Raw genomic sequence first — 20,985 nt, 5'->3', positions numbered from 1 at the left:
CATTTCTTATCGACATATGCAATACATTAATTAAATAGTCAAGTCACTTTCTATTAGAGACCTATGACCTGTCGGAATTGAAAGGCAAAGAAAGGGGTATATAGCAGAAAGAAATACTGTAATACTTTAAGTAAAATAATTGTGAATAAATGCAATCTAATCGGTTTGGAGTTTAAGAAGCTCATATTTTAGACCCTCAATTAATTTTGATATTAATTTTTGCAAATGAATTCTGTCCAAAAACGAACCAGAGATTTTTCTTTACAAAAAAAAACGGTTCAATTACACTGTGCTACAAAGTGAAGGTCAAGATCTGGGGGGCAGGAGTCTTAGAAATAGACATATATTCAACGCTGAAGAACACGAACAAATTTTAAGAAAATACAAACTCTTCAACCAATAAAAAAAACATTTTTGTGAAAGAATCGTACATTGGCTTTTAATCAGAATATTGTGCTTTATTGGCCACTGCTTTTGCCCATACTTCCCATACCTCTGGTAACTTTCAAATACCACATCGAAGGAATTCTTTACTCTTTGAAGCTGTCCACGAACCAAACCAATTCTTCTGATATGCTTGTATGGTGTAAGGTGCCACCCCGACAGGTTACTGTCGTCGGCCGGAGCAGGCAATAATCGGAAGGGAATACGGCGGGCGAGCTAATACTTCTTACATTCCAATCGGGCCTTGACCGTTGCTGCTGACCCCGGTTTTTTACAGAGACAATGAGAGCTATGGCATGTAACTGAAAGCGGACGAAAATTTAGTCTTAAGATATCTTTTATTTCATCTATTATATCTCTGTAGCTGTAGTGAATAAAATAAAAAAAAACACTTGAATCCAACGTTGCCTATGATGTTTCAGCATTGCATTATATTTGTTTTGACAAGTAGTAGTTATACAGAAACTAACTCGGCTATGGCGCCCGTTCAAGATCTATGTTAAGAATCGCAAAGGTCGAGCGGTTCCACCGCAACAAAGTTAACTCGAACAGCTGATTTTTATTTACATTTCAAGTTTGCTAAAAAAGATCTCTCTATAGTTCTAACGCAGTATGCCATAAGGCCAAATTTCGTCTCTGGCGGCGCCTCAAATTGTCTAATAAAAATGTTGATATTTCTAATACCAGTCAAGGGGGTTTTCAATAAGCATTTCCAAACTGGTTCACCAATTCATATATCTCTAATTGTTTCTCTTATAGAATTATAATATTTATGCAATATTATTCAAACCTTCCTCTTTCTTTCTTTTATAGAATTCTAATATTTGTGCAACATGTGGAATAGTAGTAAATGTCATAGTCGAAGATGGCTAGTCACGGACACAAGGCAATCGGACATAGGAAGCAGCGAAGACAGGCACACGCTGTCCATGCGGGCGGAGAAGCAGTCACAGTCATCACAGTCAACAGCGACGTCAGCGCTGCAACAACAGCAGCACACTAAACGCAAATGCCGGCAATTATGCAACCACACCAATATGGTGCATAGTACAGTGAAGGGGCAACATCAGCCACAGTTGCTACACTTGCCAATCAGTGTTCTCACATCAGATACAACAGCATCGAAGTGTAGGCGGCGATGGCGACGGCCGCGGCCACATTCGAGAACGGCTACTATGATGCAGTTCGTGACGCTGTGGTTCTCATCCATTTCCTCACTAGCGCCGCTGAAGCGCACACGAGTCAACGCTTGCCTTAACCAAATAATAGAAGTATTACTAGCCTTACTATTAGCCAATTGCCTTATGCAGCTGTTAGGACAATTGCCCGTAGCTACGGCCGCATTCGGTGCGCCACTAGCGGGCGACACGCTCGCGGATGCGTATAATTTTTACACGAGTAGCAGAAGTCGGCAAGGTGACGATGGTAGTGCCTTCGATGATGGCGTTTATAGCAACTATCGCCAACCGCACAGTATAGGTGGCAATGTGGCGTATGCATTCAATGCATTGCAACTACCATCGGCTGCTACGCTGGCGGCTGCATCAGCTTACAGCCTACCCGATGGCGGTGATGCGTTGTCGGTGAATCAATTGCAACGCAGTCAAAATTACAAAATCAGTCAGAAGCCCTGCTCGATTGGACGCATCGAAGGCACCTGTATGTTCGTGTGGGAGTGCATCAAGTCCGAGGGCCGACATGTGGGCATGTGCGTGGACTCGTTTATGTTCGGCTCGTGTTGTGCACACAATTACACAGATAATATTGTAATGCCGCAAACGTTCTCTTATACGCGGCCCACAAAACCGCTCGGTATTGGCGGTCTGAATCATAGACCACGACCGCCGCATCAGCCCCACAAGCCGAGCATTAGGTGAGTTAGAGTGGATCAGTTTAATGAAATATTTGGTTACAGCGAAGTGATTTCTATTTGTTTTTGTAGTGGCATGACTACCATCGAACGACCGCACGGCGCTGGAACGCTGGTCATACGCCCCTCTGGGCCGCACCATCAGGGTGCGTTGCATAAGCCACAATATACGAAACCCTCCTCGTTAAGCAGCACGACATCGTTCTCGACGTCTCCCTCAACAACGAGCAAAACAACAACAACCACTTCAACGGAGAAGACTAATGCGCACTGGACTTCGAACGCAGTCCTGTTGGACATGCAGTCGGCAGCGGCTACGTCGACGGTAACAGCGTCAAGTGAGTATTTTTCTATTACCAAATATGCAACGTATGGGTGTTTTTATGCTTTTTCTTTAACACAATTTTTAGAGACACTTTCTATTATCTTGAAGATACTCTCATTTGTAAAAGAATACTTAAACTTTGTTATTAAAAATATGTAAATAAAAAAATTATGTAAAAAAGAACGCCCCTACTGCACCACACTTACACTAGTAATATTTTGCATACTTGCCTGAGCCTACATGAAGCACTTACGTCGGTGTCCCTCATTTAAATTCATGATTTTATACAGATCTCTGGCATACATCACCCCAACTGACAGCCGCAACGCAACACCATTGGCACATAACGACTGAGCCGAATTTTATTACCAAACCACGGCCGCCCAGCTGGGAGAAACCGACCGGTATGCGTCCCTCGAAGCCATCAAAACCAACAAAGAAGCCTATCTTGCCGCAGCCACAATTGCCCAGCTTCCAACTGACGCAGCAACAGCAGCAGCACACATCGCCGGTTATTGTGTTCACGACGCGAAGGCCAATGCCGTCGACGTCAACGCAGTCAGTGTCTACTAAACCATCCTCCTTGCCTCCTGCATCATCACCGAACACCGCGTCAACAACACCAATATCGGCGTTGTCGTTGACGCGACCAAAGCCACCGTTCACCTCCGCTTCCGCAGCCTCCACTTCATCCTCGGCAGGCATCAATTCGCAGCAGCAACAGGTATGTATGTACCACCGCAACACACATTGTACGATGCCCAACAAAAAGTGAGCGGGACGCACGGCAGGTCCGACTACATGCCGAGGTCATTTACTCAAACACTCACTCATTTGTTTACGAACTGACATACTGACGAATTTCTGCCTGCCTCCCTTACCTACATACATACATGCGTTCATATGTACCATGAATGCACTTACTGTGGCATGGGCGGATTATCGCCCAACAACGATACGACTTTGAAGTTGATATAAAAATGTTTATGTAGCCCTGAGCGACATTTTATTGTTTGAAAATACCTGATGAAAGATTGCTCGTCATTTGGGTGTGGTGCAGCATTAAACTACACACATACATTCATACAGAGTGTATGTGCATCCACTCGTTGTGCAGTTTGGTCGATTGATCCACTAAAGTGTATCAGTAACTCCAAATGCGGCGTCTATTTTGTGTGTGGCATGCCGCATATGACCACTAAATTTTCTGTGCTGTTTACGTACTTTGTTTGCGACATCGTAAAGCCCTAATCGCAGTTGACAGTAGAGTAGTAGCTAATGCTTGGTTTAGACCGATGTCCAGTCATGCTGATAATGAGACAGCAATAAATGGTGAAGCATGCACATTGTTGAATTGCTGAGAAGATCCCGACAACACTTTTCTTCGTTGGACCTTACTTCACTCAGTCAATCTTCAAGCGAATACCTGATTTAGTCTGCAACTGGCACAAGTCTTAAATTCTCAACAGGTTGGCATGACGTGTGGTTGCATATAGGTTCTCACCTCCACCAGCGAGAACTTCCATGCAAGCTAACCTACCCGACTCTACAGCTTCTGAGACTCTAAGCTTTCCCAGTGGTGAGTAAGCCTAACTATGCAGTTTTGATCTCGCTCATAGAACTTGAACTAACAACTCACCCACAGGCTTAATTCAATAATCTTCCTCGTAACCTGTATGACTTAGAACCACGAAGAAATATGACAATATCTGTCAAAGTTGTAACTTAAAACCAGAGTAGGTTGGAGTAGGTGAGAAGCGTCTATAAATGATTTGTTTGGGCGTAACTTAAAATAAACAAATTAGAGAGTTGTTGATTTTAGATTGTTAATTTATGTTATTAAATGTAATACAGGGTAGGCCATTTAAAGCGGGCCCATTTGTTTCTCAAAAAAAACATTGAAAAAAACATTTTTTTTTGTGTTGATATGAAAAATCATTTATTTTGATTCAAGGAGATTTGTTCCAGCTAGTTTTTGAAAATGATATCCTTCAAATGTTTGCCTCTGGCCTTGATGGCCAAATGTGTCCTTTTTCCGGCGTTTTCCATCGTTTTGGCCAATATTTCGGCCGGTATGGCGGCGATTTCGCGTCGGATATTGTTTTTAAGTTGAGTTAGAGTCCTTGGCTTGTTGATGTATACCTTGGATTTCAGATAACCCCACAAATAAAAGTCCGGTGGCGTCAAATCTGGTGATCTCGGTGGCCACGGAAAATCACCATTTTTCGAAATCAACCTTCCAGGGAACAATGGCTTCAAAAAATCGATTAATTTTTGTGCCATTTGAATTTTGTACGGAAACATTTTCAAATCGATGCGAATTATGCGCCTGAGTGTTGTCCTGGCGATGCCTAATTCCTGAGAACGACGATAACTCGATGTTCGCGGAGCCTCCTCAACACTGGCTCGTACAGCCTCGATATTTTCAGCAGAACGTCGTGTACGTTGTCTGGATGCGTGGCTGGTATTGCTGAGACTACCGTGGTTAATAAATTTTGCGTATAAACGCTGTAAAGTGCTTTTGGATGGCGCACTTTTAACTTTATTTTTTTTTTTTAACGCACGTTGAGTTTTCACAATTGAGAAGTTATTTTGGATGTAAAGCTGAATTATTTCAGCGCGTTCTTTTGGAGTGTACTGCTCCATGGTAAAAATTGTCTTGGACTGACGCTTCCAACGCGCTATGTCATTAGTCGATCTGACGTTCCTGTCAAAAGTTATAGGGTTGCCAGATGGGCCCGCTTTAAATGGCCTACCCTGTAATTGAGAGTGATGAGAGTTTCACGCTGTAAGATGATACACTTTTAATAAATAGCAAACTTCCGAGTGTATTCTACCACGAAAAAGCTCCTCATAAAAACGAGGGCCGGCTCGAAGTCGGCAGAACCTCAAAACTGTAGGTGGAACAACAACAACACGACGCACGCCAACGACGCACACCACAAATAGGGGGAGGAGCTCGGCTAAACATTCAAAAAGAGCATTATATACCTATGTATAATCAGAGGTTAAGTTAGGTTAGGTTACGGTGGCTGCCGCTCTCCAAGACATGCAGAGAGACTCTCTTACGCTTACAGTTTTTTCTAAGGAGCGTTGCGAGTTCCAAATGCCCATTGACTCGAAGTGTGCTAGGCATTCAAACAAATATTTACTCTTCTTATTTATTTTTGCTCCGTCTTTATACGTTCAATTTGGAGCTCTTCCCCTCCTCCCGCGAGACATGGGTACTAGCAATATCGATCATCTTTCATAGAACCTCAACAAGATCTGTAAGTTCACTCAAGACTACTCTGGTGAATTAGATCAAGACCTTTTAGCAACCTCTCCGATCTTGATCATCTTCTCAGAACAGCTCGGCTAAAACGCCCTGTTATACGTTTGTTTCTTTCTATGAGCAGTTGTTCATTCATCTCTACATTCTGAAAATTAAGTCCTCCCAGTGCACACTAATGGCGGTAGTAATTTTTCACCTCATCTTTTAGGTCGACATCCCGACCAGCTTTATTCCGTTTTTTCTCCACATTGCTTAGCACAATCAGGGACTCGTCTTCTAGCATTTCAACATTAGTTCTTAGCTCTGTCCATAAGTGAAGGCAACAGCTCTCTCTCGGGTTTGCTATGGCAGGTATTATATGTGCCTGTTTAGCATACTTTTTTATCGTCTCACAACCCCTCTCCATACAGTGATCTGATACTGAAAGCGAGGTCAAGCTTCTATTTCGAAGGGTTGTAAAATTCCTCTATGCAAGCGCGCTCTCGGTAAAAAGATTTTAATATCTATAAGCTCAACGAAAATGGGAGGAGTAAATTTAGCGAGTTAATGACAAGGCCACTTCAATTGCCCCAAAGGTATGATATTGGAGAATTAGTATTAATATTCATTGTATATATGGTAACCCCTTTCCATTGACGTACTTTTATTTAGTTGAGTTAAAATGGGAGCCTATTTGAATATATGTGCTCACTGTAGTTTTTTTTGAATTTCTTCGAAATGTTATTTAATAAAACAGCGGCCTGTGGTAATCACTTTTGAAGTATTTCTTCGTCTGATCAATACAGTCAATTGTGCTTCCTATATTAATGGATAAAGGAGTAATTTTCTATATTTGTCTCCTTTTAAACATTTTATAGATTTTCGAGTCTAAGTCGAGAATCCTAGTGCTTTGTTATTGATGTACGAAATGATAATCCACCTGGGGCTTTATTGTTAAATATTCTCATTAGAATCACTCCCCTATTTGAATCCATGAGTCCATGACATAGGAATAACTCCCGGAACGATTTCCTTAAATTCAGCTCTACACTCTAAAATTCTCGTTTCATAGTCGAGGTTTCTAAAATTTCAAAATATCTCCAGCAAAACTCGAAGCTTTCTTTACTATTTAGGTGTCGGTGTCGGAAACCTTATTTTCTTCGTCAGTAAATATTTCTCAGTTAACTATCTAAATGACGAGCCATTCAGAAGCAATTAAGTGTAGGCACTGTATGTGTGTGTGTGTGTGTCTTAGGCTTAAGTACACCAATACTGGACCTAAGTTGACTTGCTACGCTACTTTGCAGAGTCGGCCCTCTTAGCGCTTGCAATAACTCATTGGTAAGCCAAAAGTCGTCCCAGCGTAAAAAGCAACTTCGTGCGACAACAGCTCGTTTCAATGCAAAGTGCGCCTGCGCACGGGTTGCGTTTTTGTGGTGCATTGAAATGAAAAATTGATTTCTGACACATGAAAAATCTCCACTGACATGAGCACCGACTAGACATAAATAACTTTGAATAATTTCAATCTCATAATTTAAATTTGCAGCACCAACACCACCAGCATCAACAATATCCACAATATCAGCCGCCGCCTATGTATGCGAAGCCACCAACGAAAGTGCCTGCCACAACACTGGCGAGCACCGCCGGCATTGGCAGCGCTACATCAACTACTACAACGACAACAACAACAACTACAATGCGTATACCGTATAGTACGACGGTGAAAACGACAACGCGTCCTTACACGCGCCCAACCACGCCCAGCTGGGTCATTAGCGAAAGTGGTGTGCCCAGCAGCAGCAGCAGCAGCAGCAGCAGCGGCAGCAGCGGCAGCAATAGTGGCAGCGGTGGTGGCGACGCAATTTATCCACTGCAATCTACTACAAAGAAGCCAACAACAACAACCATAATGACTACAACAACGCAAAAGAATAGACCAACTTCAGCGGCTACAACATCATCCACATCATCATCGTCAGCGCCATCAAGCTCGTCGCAGTCTTCTTCCACATCATCCGCATCAACATCGCACAGTGGCTCCACGACGATACCCATCCGGCCTACGTATCGCCCCACATGGTCCACAGCATCAACAGTGGCGCCCACGCGTCCAAGTTCTTCCACATCAGCAATAACTTCATCATCATCATCATCATCATCATCATCACCCTCATCCACTTATGTCACCACATCGCATTATATGCCTCCTTATGGACATTACCCACACCCGCAGCAATCACATCAACAACATCACACATTGTCGCCACACAATCTTACGACGATCGAATCGAATGAGATCTCCGATAGTTTGACAGATAATAGCACCACTCTCAAAATCATCACTGCGGCACGTAGCGGTAAGTTTTATAACTTCACTGGAATAGTCTTTTTTTACTGCTTGAGATGCGGTCCATTTATCTTATCCACTCCACACGCTGCGGCATTTGCATCGGCGTTCAATGAGTGATGTTGGCATTGAGCGTCGTGCAGACGATGTAAGCCATCATTTAACTGCATTTAATCATTCTCAAGTTTCCGTGCAACAACATAAAAATTTAATTGTTTTTCTTAGGTAATCTTTTTCTCATTTTTCAATTTTCTTCCCCACCTTTTCTTTTTTATGCTTTGCTGATGGATTTGTAGAATGTGGCATACCGGTTTTGGCGCGTCCGGAGACGCGTATCGTGGGAGGTAAGAGTGCGGCGTTCGGCCGTTGGCCGTGGCAAGTGTCGGTGCGTCGCACTACGTTTTTCGGTTTCTCGAGTACGCATCGTTGTGGGGGCGCGCTGATCAATGAGAACTGGATCGCTACAGCGGGGCACTGTGTCGATGAGTAAGTAATTTAATAACTGTTAACTACCATATATTATATAATATATGTACATAAATGTGTGCGTATATGTAAAATATAGAAATAAGACCAGTTTTTGGCGCTTTCTTGTTGCTTGGAGCAATATAAATACATACACTTGCAGTCACATAATTAAGTCACGTCATCTTTTTACAATTTGCGCAATACTTTTCATGTTACATTTTTTCGTTAATTTTTTATAAAAATGTAGTTCATTGTGCTATAAAAACCTCATAATTCAAAGTTCCAAACTTTTTACAGAATTCACAAAAATTCATTAAATCTTAGTATAATAAAGAAAAAACTTGAAGCCGCTCAAAAGTCATGTTGACTTTTAACAATTTCTTTTACATACTCGTACCTGTCCGGAAGTCATTAGGAAGTGTGAACAAATTCCATCATCTAGAGTTAAAATAATTTAAACGCCCAATGTGGGTAAAACGACTAGGCAGTACTTTTCTGGAGATTTTAGAAAACTTGTTTCTTTTTCTATCGATAAATTTTGCAAGCAGACACTGACAAACATCCGAGTGGATTTCTGCCATGAAAAAGCTACTCATAAAAAAACCATCTGCCATTCGGAGTTTGCTTAAAACTGTAGGTCCCTCGCTTTGTGGAACAACATCGAGACGCACGGCACACATAGGAGGAGGAGGTTGGCCAAACATACAAAATAGGGTGTCAACACCATTTATATGTATACTATATATGTGTATAAGTATAAATATACCTATACTTAATACCTTCTGCTCAAATATGAACGAGACTGATTTAATAAAACAAAAACGGTTAATTATTGTTCAATTTTTATTTTACCTCCTTCAAAGTAATCACCATTGGAGGCGATACGCATATGCCAACGTTTTTTCCAATCATCATAGCATTTCTGGAAGGCCGATTTAGGTATGGATTTCAGTTCCTTCTTCGAATTCTCTTTTATGACTTCAATTGTCTCAAAATGTTTTCCACGGAGCGGCAACTTGAGCTTGGGAAACAAGAAAAAGTCACATGGAGCCATATCAGGCGAAACGATATTAACATTATTTTTGTTCAAATAATCGCGAACAAGACGTGATGTGTGAGCTGGTGCATTATCGTGATGCAAGAACCATGACTTGTTGTCCCACAATTCCTTTCTTTTAAGACGAATGTTTTCGCGCAAACGCTTTAAAACGTCTAAATAATATTCAGCGTTAACCGATCGGCCTTGCGGAAGGAACTCCGAGTGCACCACACCTTCGTAATCGAGAAAAACAGTCAGCATAACCTTAATTTTTGAGTGACTTTGGCGTGGTTTTTTGGGTTGATGTACGGCCCTCTTTGAACGATTTGTACCACTGGAAAACACGTGCACGCGATAGAGTAGAGTCCCCATAGGTTGTCTGCAATATTTTTAAGGCGTCTGAAGCCGAAATTTTGTTGGAATAACAAAATTTCAAACAAATTCTTTGTTCAACTTGAATTTCCATCGTTAAATTCGAAGAACACACTCGAGCTTGACTTGTTTTTTTTTTTTTAGAGTAGCACAGAAAACAAACTATGTGACATATCACGCTGAAATTTGTCATGTAAGTTTATAACAGTCCTACCAAAAAACAAAAAAAATTATTTTTGCCATATGTCATCCGCGGACCGTTTTATTTATAACGTCTCGTCCATATTTGAGTAGAAGGTATATCTCGATAAATTCCAGCAGAGCTATTTCAAATATCCATGAACCCATTTGTCATCTGATTAGTATTTTGAGTGCTGAGCAAAAACATTGACTTTCACCATTGCAAAGTACTTCTGGTAACGAGCAACTCGGAGGTGGTCGATGAGAGGTTCTGAGGCTTACAAAGCCGCACCTCTCGTTGTTAGTTGGAGTCGTAGTTTGATGCTATCCGAAAAAAGTTCATGCGGTGTGACTCAAGACTTGAACTCCCTTCCGCAAACGTATTTAGAACGATGTAGTGGAATCATATCAGTATCTACTACTCAGCTGAGCTGCTTGAGCACGGATACGATTCAGAGATCTTGACTCTCAATTTACAGCATACACGCGATATATATATATATATATATATGATAAGCTTTCAGGCTTGGATGTTTGGCGCCTGTAAACTTAACTAACTAAGCACGGAGCAGTTTGTCTTTGATAATTCCTAATTCCAACATATCTGGTCTGCTATCCTTACACGATATGATGCAAGATTAGTCATATACTTGCTTACTCTCTTGCGGATCTCTTGCTGACTTTTGTGCGTTATGTGGCAGAAAAAAACAAAGTAGATCACAGCTGAGTACTCACTTCCAAGGATAGGCACATCTGAAAAGACCTAACATAAATGTGAACTTGAAAAAGATCTTAAGTAAGAGAGTCACTAACTAGATAACTAATGGCTTGTAGGCAAATAGAAATTGAAATTGCTGGTACCCCATGTAAAAAGGAAATAATAACATCCCTCGTTCGGCAACTGGATGATAAAATTTGTGATTGAAAAATAGGGAAGATTTGTAGTTCTTAGCGTATTAGAAACGGCGATTATTGCAGGTGATTATTTACGGTGGTTTTTATTTTCGTATATTTCGTTCAAAGATTTCTTATGGAATAATTTCGACATCAAAAGGATATCAGAAGATTTGAAAAAATTTCAAACTCTATACAACATGAGAGATACACTGCTGGTTAACAAAAAAGAATGTAATAAACAAGCACTAAGTTGCGCAGGAGAATATCACTCTTCACTAAGTAGTGGCCGATATATGCCGATACCTTAAGGGTACTATAATTTTTAAGTTTTTTAACGCTTTATAAGAACTCCCTTGGGAACATAAAGCCTGACAGCAAAGCAAACATATCAATATAAAGAAGAAATCCAATGGCGTGGAACTGAATGTTGTTACTTCCGAAAATGCCATAGATTAATTTTTCGTTTTTTAAATTTACAGTTACTACAGAAAATATCTTCTCATACAAAGCAAACAATTTTAAATTACATCAATCAATCGTTTTCCCTCTTATAACAAAAAAAGTAATAATTTCAAGAAAGTTAATTTTAAACCAGACGTGCCATGTTTTAAATCCAGTGCTCTGACCAATAAATGTTAAAGTCAGTTCCCAATATATCTTTCTATTTGTGCGTAGGGCTTTTACGAAAGAAGTCATGCAAGTCACATATCATTTGTTCATCATGTTCATCAATCTTATTATGTGGTGTCAAAAAGGCGAACGCTATTTTGTATTTTGTTCTTCCTAATTCTATTCCAAGGACCGTTCAAATGTTAAGAACACCACCACTTTTCATATAAAAAAAATATAAATATATATATAAAAGAAAGTGGACTGAAGTCTCACTACAGCCATACTTTGATCGCAGAAATTACTTTAAATTAATTTTAATGTATATCAACACATACCTTACAGTCATAAAATTGATTTTCAAACAATACATATAGAGGAGTACCAAATTGGCAAACAATAGCTTAGACAAAGCTTTCACTCATCTTAACCGTATGATTTTTTTTTTGTCTTTGGCCCGTAAAATTGTCCCTTTAAAATTTTGGTAGAAAATTTAATCCTCTTACTACCTTTTCCGATGAACTTTCACTAATCTGTTTTGAGAAAGGAGAAAAAATGCGCATTTAGGTGGGAGACCGAGGATTAAAATATACAACAAAAAACTTCTCTTTCAACTTTATTTTAAAAGTTTGAGGACTGAGAACTATATTCGAAGTCGTACTATGCCTAATATTTTCATAAAGTATTCCACTACTAAACTAGTACTACATACAAAGACTCAGACCCTCTGGATGAGTAGTGTCTTCGGTCAGCATCTCAAGGCTCGCCACCATACGATATAAATATATGTCACACTTGTGAAAAATGGACGGAGAAGGTAACTCCTGCTAACTATATTGCCTCCTAACTAACAATATTCAAGAAATTTTAACAACAAAGAAGTGTTTTTATTAAAATGGCGCTAGATGCCTAGATATTTTAATTAATCTAATTAATTGGAGCCTACATCCTTTGTGGGGTATTTCACCATGCTTCTTTTCCAATTTTTTTGGAATGCCATTAAGTTTTTATGAGGAGCTTTTGTTATGGCAAAAATACACTTGGAGATAATTGTTTCCAGCCCGAAGTTTCGAACCTGTGCACTTCCGAATGGTAGCCCATTCGACTACGGTGGCCACCCTTAGTTCCCAAAAATTTTTTGATTCCATTTCTCCATCCCTATAAAGCTTGCCTCCTTTACTTAACCTAAAGTTCCTTTCAAGCAGAAGAACTATCCTCTCTCTCTAACTGTCGGCTTTGACGTGATAAAAGGCAATTTGCCCCTACCCACTGCTTACTTTTTATTTTTTTCAGTCCAACGAGGACTCTTCGGTATCGAAATATTTTAATCTGGGCTATAGCTTCAATCAGTAAGAATCTTTGTAGTGTATTGACTTTTCCAATAAAACAAATACCATAAACAAACAAACAAACTACGCCTATCATCAAGATACATTAAATGCATAGCCTAATCGAACATTTCCAACAGAGTTTTAAAGAAAGAACAGAGAGAACGATTGCTCGCATAGTGGCAATTTATTACTGGACACTTTTGCGTTATTGTCAGAGTCGAAATTACTGAAGAAAATACTGGACTGTTAATTTTTTTGGAAACGAGTGAACGCCCAAAATTAATGTGAAGTTTATTTTTCAATTTATTTCCTAAATAACAGGTGTTTCAAAAAAATACCTGCGGTTTTGAAATCTCCATAAAAGAAGTACTTAAAACCAAGACTTAAATATCTTGCTTTTATAGCACTTAAAACCAAGTCTACTTTTGTCTATCCATAAACCATTTTTTTCGTAAAAAAAATTACAAAGAATTTTATTATTTGTATTTACTAAAACACGCTTCCTTTTCATTTTACAGTCTCCTCATCTCTCAAATGCGGATACGCGTCGGTGAATATGATTTCTCACACGTGCAAGAGCAGTTGCCCTATATCGAACGGGGTGTGGCCAAAAAGGTCGTACATCCCAAATATAATTTCTTCACCTACGAATATGATTTGGCATTGGTAAAATTGGAACAACCGGTGGAGTTTGCGCCACATGTCAGTCCCATATGCTTGCCGCAAACGGAGAGTTTATTGATTGGCATGAATGCCACGGTGACCGGTTGGGGACGTCTCAGTGAAGGCGGCACGCTGGCGTCGGTGCTGCAAGAGGTAAGCGGTGCATACGAACTGGTGAAAATATATTTCATAATTTATTTCATTCTTGTTCGCATGAAGGTGTCTGTGCCGATTGTGAGTAACGGCATTTGTGAGTCAATGTTTGCGCGCGCCGGTCGTCAAGAGTCGATACCGGATATCTTCGTGTGTGCGGGCTATGAGAATGGTGGACATGATTCGTGTCAGGGCGATTCCGGTGGACCGCTGCAGGTGGGTTTGCGTGACTTTTTCATTTTAGATATTTATAATTATTCTACTTATTTTTCTCACAAATAGGTGAAATCCGCAGATGGCCGCTTTTTTTTGGCTGGCATCATCTCGTGGGGCATTGGCTGTGCTGAGGCGAATTTACCAGGTGTGTGCACGCGCATCTCACGCTTTGTGCCCTGGATCATGGAGAATGTGTCGTGATGGGCATGGCATATGTGACAAGGCCGGCATGCAATCGTTTTAAATTCGACTGTAAATAGTTTAGGATTTATTTTTATTTAATTTAATTTTTTGTTTTGCAATATGTTAGGCACAGTGTTCGATTGAAGAGTACTTTGTGCTCTCATCTGTTTCCTATGATAAGCATGTTTTCTTATTTCTAATTTATTTCCCTATTTTCAAAACAAAAACGAAAACAAAAAATTATGAAATTATATATTGTTAAATACTAATTTATATAAATTATGTGATTTATATTTATGAAAGTAGTTAGTCGCAATTAAAAAGTGAATTAATTATAGGCGAAGTTAAGGAAGAGCAAATGAATTTAATTAATTAATAATAATTAATTTAAAAATCTCGTTAAATGGTGAAAAATCTAATTTCTAATAGCTCAAATTTATTCTTAATTTAATTTTGTACTAATTTTATTTAAGTTTTTTTTTAATACGATTTATTACTCATTTCTAGGTATACATATTTATTTTTTATTTTTTAATTTTTTTTAGTTTTTATTTTAGTGTCTTTGCGAAAATTTAACCATTTTTAAAGCAAATTAATATGTAAGTAGCATGGCAATATTAAAAATTTTAATTTATTTAATTTTGTACATAGTAAAAGTCATTTCATTACACAGTTGTTATAAAGTGAACGAAAATCATATTTTTACAGCTGATATGTTCTAGTTTATAAGTATGTACGTATTACAAAAAAAAAATCAATTTAAAAGTAGCAATGAAGCAAAATTTCCCCTTTTTTTAAAAAAAATTTAAGTATGTGCAGGCAATAATTTAATAACTAAATAAATTAAATAATTAATTAATGACTAATCTTGCCCAAAGAAGCAAATAAAAAATAATGGAAAAAAATCAGAATTTGTTTTAATGATTACCTTCTTCTTTTTCTTAAATAACGTATTAACTTTCTTGCGCTAAACAACTGGGGCCAAGAAGCATATACCTATAAAGTGAGACCTTCAGCTATTAGGCTATAGATGTCGCTAGGAGCATTTTTAAACCTTTCCAAATGTCTTGCTTTTTTCGTCTGTCATCTGTCAACAATATTCAGTTTATTGTTTGTTACGTTTCATACAACAATGCAATTTTGTCGCTCTTAAAAATGTCGAATTTCGTGCCTTAAAACTACGATTTGCGGCCATCGTTGATTTTCTGCTTCTCAAGCTCATCAAATGCTTATAGAAGCTTATGGTGGACATGCTCTAAGTAGAGCACAGTGCTTCAGGTGGTTTGAAAATTTCCGAAGTGGTGATTTTAGCGTGGAGAACGAGGACCGTGGCCGGCCACCGAAAAAGTTTGAGGACGCCGAATTTCAAGCATTGTTAGATGAAGATGATGGTTAAACGCAAGAAATGATGGCAGAGCAGTTGGGAGTGACCCAAAAAACCATTTCCAAACGTTTGAAAGACATGGGCATGATTTTAAATGTCGGAAGATGGGTGCCGCATGAACTGACTGAAAGGCAACAAGAGAACCGAAAAACCACTGGTGAAATGCTGCTCTCCCGGTTCAAAAGGAATCGAATCGTTACGGGTGATGAAAAATGGGTGTATTTCTTCAATTCCAAGCGTAAACGATCGTATGGTCCGCCCGGACACAAGCCAAAAACAACGGCCAAACCAAATCGCTTCGGCCGCAAGGCAATGCTGTGTGTTTTCTGGGATCAGCGTAGTATGATTTGGTACGAGCTATTAAAACCAGGTGAAACAGTTAACGGTGCACGCTACCAACGACAATTGGCCGATTTGAATAGCGCTATACATCGAAAACGCCCAGAATATGCCTATCGGGGTCACAAAGCAATTTTTCTTGATGACAATGCACCGCCACAGGAGCGGCCCGGGAATTGGTGGAGACGTACGATTGGGAACCGCTGGACGTACGATTGAGAACCGCTGGTGCATGTGGCTTGCTCACCAGACTTGGTGCCTTCCGATAATCATTTCTTTGCATCGATGGGTTACGCACTTTCCGAGCAGCGCTTAAATTTTCACGAAGAAGCCAAAAAATGGCTCGATGATTGGTTTGCGGCCAAAGACGGCCAATTTTTTTGTGCGGCATCCACAAATTGCCTGAGATATGGGAAAAATGTGTCGATAGCGATGGCTATTACTTTGAAGATTAAATTTGTAACCATTTTTTGTTAATAAACGTTTGAAATTGAAAAAAGTCTCATTTCATAGGTATCTACCTCTCGGACAGGTAGGAGATTACATCACATAAAAAAAAACCAAACGAAAAAAAATAATTTGAACCGACCGGTACTAATGAGAACTAATTAAGTAATTTTTTTGGTTTTTTTTTGTATATTATTTTTTTTTTTTGTTGAATATCCTTACCCGAGTTGGGTCTTTACTATCTTTGTTCGAAAGGAGAGAATGCTTCTATCTTCCTTTTACGCCGCCTGCAGGTACTTCTTCGTTTTCCTTAGTGGCGCGATAAACGCTTAAGCGATTTTGGCCGAATTTAACAAAGCGCGCCAGTTATTTATTTCTTGTGCTAACCGGCGCCAGCTAGATACACCATGTGAGGCCAAGCCCTTCTCCACCTAATCTTCCCAACGCAGAGGAGGCCAAAGCGCTTATATCCATTCGGAAGACATGACGAAGCCACTGGATCTTTATTCGCTATGCTATGTGTAAGTCGTGGTAAAGCTCATACAGCACATTGTTCCATCGCCTACGATATTCGCTGTCACCAATGTGTAAAGTTCCAAAAATCTTCCGAAGAATCTTTCTCTCAAACACTCCAAGGGACGCCTCATAGGATATCGTCATCGTCCAAGCCTCTGTGTCTTTATTTAAGGCTGGAGGACTTGTATTCATTCCTAAGACATGATCTAACCAGATGAGCCATAAGATCTTTATTTGCAGCACTATGCCACTCAAAACAAGAACACTACAGAAGAGCCGCAATCAATAGGATCAGCATGGTGAGGCACTTATAAAGTTTTTTCTTGGAAGTCGTTAAGAGAGGACGAGAGAACAGCCGTTGAATTTCAAGGACTGACCTTATTATCGGCATTAATACAGGTTCCCAAATATTGGTTCGAAGTCCACTAATGCTCGTACTTCAAAATTACAAAGGCCAACAGATTAGAACGAATGCTATGTGAACTCGCTCAGCTTCTCTGACATGAATATCACCACGCTGAACTCTAAATATCTAGAAACCTCTCTCAGCGTTTATTCCTCGATAAAAATTTTATCCTTGGTAAAAATTTTTTGCCATTTGTTCTTTACTAACAATATCGTAGACCACAGCTGAGAGAAAACTAAAGATTGGGCGTATCACGAATCACTACTTGGCTCTCAGTGAGCTTTTGAGTTGACGTATTTGCAGATCTCTTTGCTTGCAAACAACTTTTGTATTTCTACTATACTACGTAACTTTTAATTTTTTTTACAAATCTTTGCTACTTTGACTTAGCACCTCATCTAGAATTTTATCCCACCGAAGTTGGGCTTTTTTGCCACTTCAATCTGATCATTCTTGTCTCTCGTCGTATTTGTCTATAGTCCAATTAATATTTAACTCGATAAGGCTCTCACTTTGATTATTAAATTTTCCATAGATCGATATTCTCTCCCCGTCTTTTGTGAATATTTAGGAGCAGCTCTGGAATTATGCTTGTAATATCTGCACCTATCAAATGATTTATACGAGTATATCTCAGCACCCACCAGTAATCGTCTTAGCCACACAAGAGTATTACTACTGTCTAAATTTTGCCAGTTGCTCCCCAAATGGAGAAAGCTTCAGTGTTAGCCCACTTCCTAATTGTAGATGGTTTTTTTATTAGGAACTTTTTCAAGGCAGAAACACTCGCAGGTTTATCATTGCCCTGCCGAGAGGCGACCGCTATTAGGAAAAATCATTTGGTGCTTCATGGACACAGTGAATTTGGAACCCGGGTTCCTACCGAATGGTAGGTAGGTAGGTGAAATAGTTGAAGTACTGATCTGGCACTCCCCAAGCAGCACTAAAGCGCTGTTTTGATGCCATTATGAGGCCTCCAATGAATGGTAGTCATGTATAAACCCATTCTACTACGGCAGCCGCTTATCTTTTTTGGACTCTACCCCTTTCCCAGCAAAAGATCTTCACGTGACGCCAGAAATGATACGACTGTTAATTCCATGCTTCTGGGTTCCTCCTAACTTTTCATTTAATACACCATTTTGCTTAATGTTGAAATTTCGAAGAGAAAACGGGAGCTGTCGAACTGTTTCTTCTAGTGCAAGCCGATGCCTGAGTACATAGAAAAGTACATAGATTGTTTTCAAGTCATATTTCGACTGTCGATGAAAATTATTGATATTCACATTTTAAATCTTTAAAAGCAAATTATTGTATTTGGCACACGAACCGCTTATAACTCTGACTATCATTTGGAATATATTAAAGGTTTTAAAACAGTGCTGTCATCTGTTAGCAAAATTAAATTTAACATAATTCATTAGTTTTGTTTTTTGGTTCTTGGTGGGTGAGTAGAGTTCTAAATGCCTTCGCACTTACAGCGACCATCATTCAGAGATGCGGCGACTAAAACAATCCCTCCTTCTCTTATGGACATACTCCCTTCCTGGGACTACTTCCTGCATTACTTCGGGAGGGGCCAGAACGGCGTCCATAAAATGAACCAGTTCTATTAACCCACGTCTGAGTCCACCATATTTGCAGCCAGCTTCATGCTATAAGCTCGTCTTCTTATATCTCTGTCTGTGTAGCTTCGCTTTGTTGTACTCTGTCGAGGTCTATCGTCTCTCCTCGCATTGAAGCAATTTCCTGATTATATTGGAGGGCTAGTTAGCGGCAATCTGCCCCCTCAGAGCATCTCTCCCAGGAGCCGTCTGCCGTAACTAAAGAAGTCTGTTCTGCGTCATCGCTCGATGCTTCGCATGGGGTCGCTTACCTTGCCAATGCGGTATTTCCGGAAGTACCTGTGGCCCGAGAGGAACTACATATGTCATAAAATTGTTCACTTTCACGAAGTTCCTATGAACTCATTTGCCTATTGTTGGATTGAGTTTCGTCGTCCATCTGCTACCCAGGTCAGTGTCCCATATTGGTGTCAAAAGAAAAGTTTTAAGAAAGCTTCAGGAGCTACTCGTCTGGATAAATATTTAACTTTTCTCTGTTGCAAAAGGTCCTCTCGCGTTGAAAAGAAATACAGGGTGGGCCATATAGCGTTTGTTTTTTGAGCCACCTATTTTTTTGAGAATGGTAACACAAATGACATGTCAAATGTGTTCATAATTTACTTAAAGTTTGACATTTGCGAAATGGGACGCTATTCACTTGAACAAAATTGGGAAATATTGAAAACCTATTTCCAAAGTGGTGAGTCTTCTGCTTCCTTCTGACTTTCACATCGGTGGCTACGTCAATAAGCAAAATTGTCGGATTTGGGGCTCAGAAAATCCACACGTTACTGTAGAGAAGCAAATGCATCCACAACGAGTCACTGTTTGGCGCGGTTTTTGATCTGGCGGCATCATCGGGCCATTTTTTTCTGAAATGAGCGAGGAGCCGCGGTTACAGTAAATGGCGAGCGTTACCGTGACATGCTCATCGAGTTGTTTCCAAAAATTGAAGAGGATGACATGGACGGCATTTGGTTTCAACAGGACGGTACAACTTGTCACATTGCCAAAGTTACACTCGAACTTTTGGCTACCGTTTTTGAAAACCGAATAATCAGCTGAAATTCTTATGTCAATTGGCCGCCTCGGAGCTGTGATTTAAGCCCGTTGGACCATTTTTTGTGGGGAGCCGTTAAGGACAAATGCTATGCAAACCATCCAGAGACGATTGATGCTTTAAAACACGAAATCGAAGTTGCCATTCATGAAATTGGAGCCCAAGTAATCAAAAATGTGCCTAAAAATTGGGTTGATCGAATGGCCTACTGTAAAGCCAGTCATGGCAGTCATTTGAACGATATTATTTTTCATTCATAAATGACAATGTTCAATCTTCAAAATAAAAAAAAAGTTTGAAAAAATATTGGTTAGTTTTTTTTTATAGCCGATTCAAAAAGCAAATTTTACATGGTCCACCCTATATAAACCTATAAGTTCAGTAATTTGGTAACTGAAACAGGTTATGTGCACAAAGTTTTAATACACGGATGCGATATATTATTATTATTATATATAAGAAAAGTAGAGGAGATCCACTACTTTACATTTAAATGGAGCACTAGTGTAAACTTCTTCGGCTCGCTTGTTAATGAATTTAACAGAGTAACAATAAATAGTATTAATATCTTACATTATACGCTATTAGATAATTAACTCTAAATTAACTTCCTAAGCTCAGCTAACGTAAGGTACTTGTTGATGTTCTTGATGGATTCGGAGTCATAGCTTTTCAGGGCATCGGAAGGGGTGTTGTAACCGAAGACGTTGAATCTTATTGTTGAAAAATGTTGACAATTATCGAGCAAGTGGATGACCGAGATTGAACCGCTGTTGCAAAATGGACACTGTGGAGGTGGAAGACCCTTAAGGAGATGGTTATGCGTTGCTGTCGTATGACCAATTCGTAGGCGGGAGAAATTTCTAAGATCGT

General features: G+C 39.6%; 1 protein-coding gene across 1 annotated transcript; it reads left to right on the top strand.

The window, feature by feature from the left end:
• The first annotated feature begins 1,277 nt into the window (after positions 1–1,277).
• Positions 1,278–14,374, top strand: LOC129251195 (serine proteinase stubble). The gene is made up of 9 exons (XM_054890558.1): positions 1,278–2,317; positions 2,387–2,652; positions 2,930–3,363; positions 7,442–7,846; positions 7,898–8,255; positions 8,542–8,731; positions 13,660–13,957; positions 14,024–14,173; positions 14,240–14,374. Exons 1-9 carry the CDS (start codon positions 1,278–1,280, stop codon positions 14,372–14,374), a joined length of 3,276 nt encoding a protein of 1,091 aa, XP_054746533.1.
• The last annotated feature ends 6,611 nt before the right edge of the window (positions 14,375–20,985 follow it).

The sequence above is a fragment of the Anastrepha obliqua genome, chromosome 1 (genome assembly GCF_027943255.1).
Source record: "Anastrepha obliqua isolate idAnaObli1 chromosome 1, idAnaObli1_1.0, whole genome shotgun sequence".
Taxonomy (NCBI): Eukaryota; Metazoa; Arthropoda; class Insecta; order Diptera; family Tephritidae; genus Anastrepha; species Anastrepha obliqua.
This window is presented reverse-complemented; position numbering and strand designations above follow the sequence as displayed.

What these genes read in the sequence shown, in the direction of transcription:
- LOC129251195 (XM_054890558.1), top strand. Translation starts at nt 1,278, where the DNA reads ATGTGGAATAGTAGTAAATGTCATAGTCGAAGATGGCTAGTCACGGAC. An exon ending in TCAATTCGCAGCAGCAACAG is followed by an intron (nt 3,364 to 7,441) that starts GTATGTATGTAC and finishes TTAAATTTGCAG; the next exon opens with CACCAACACCACCAGCATCA. An exon ending in ATTCCGGTGGACCGCTGCAG is followed by an intron (nt 14,174 to 14,239) that starts GTGGGTTTGCGT and finishes TCTCACAAATAG; the next exon opens with GTGAAATCCGCAGATGGCCG.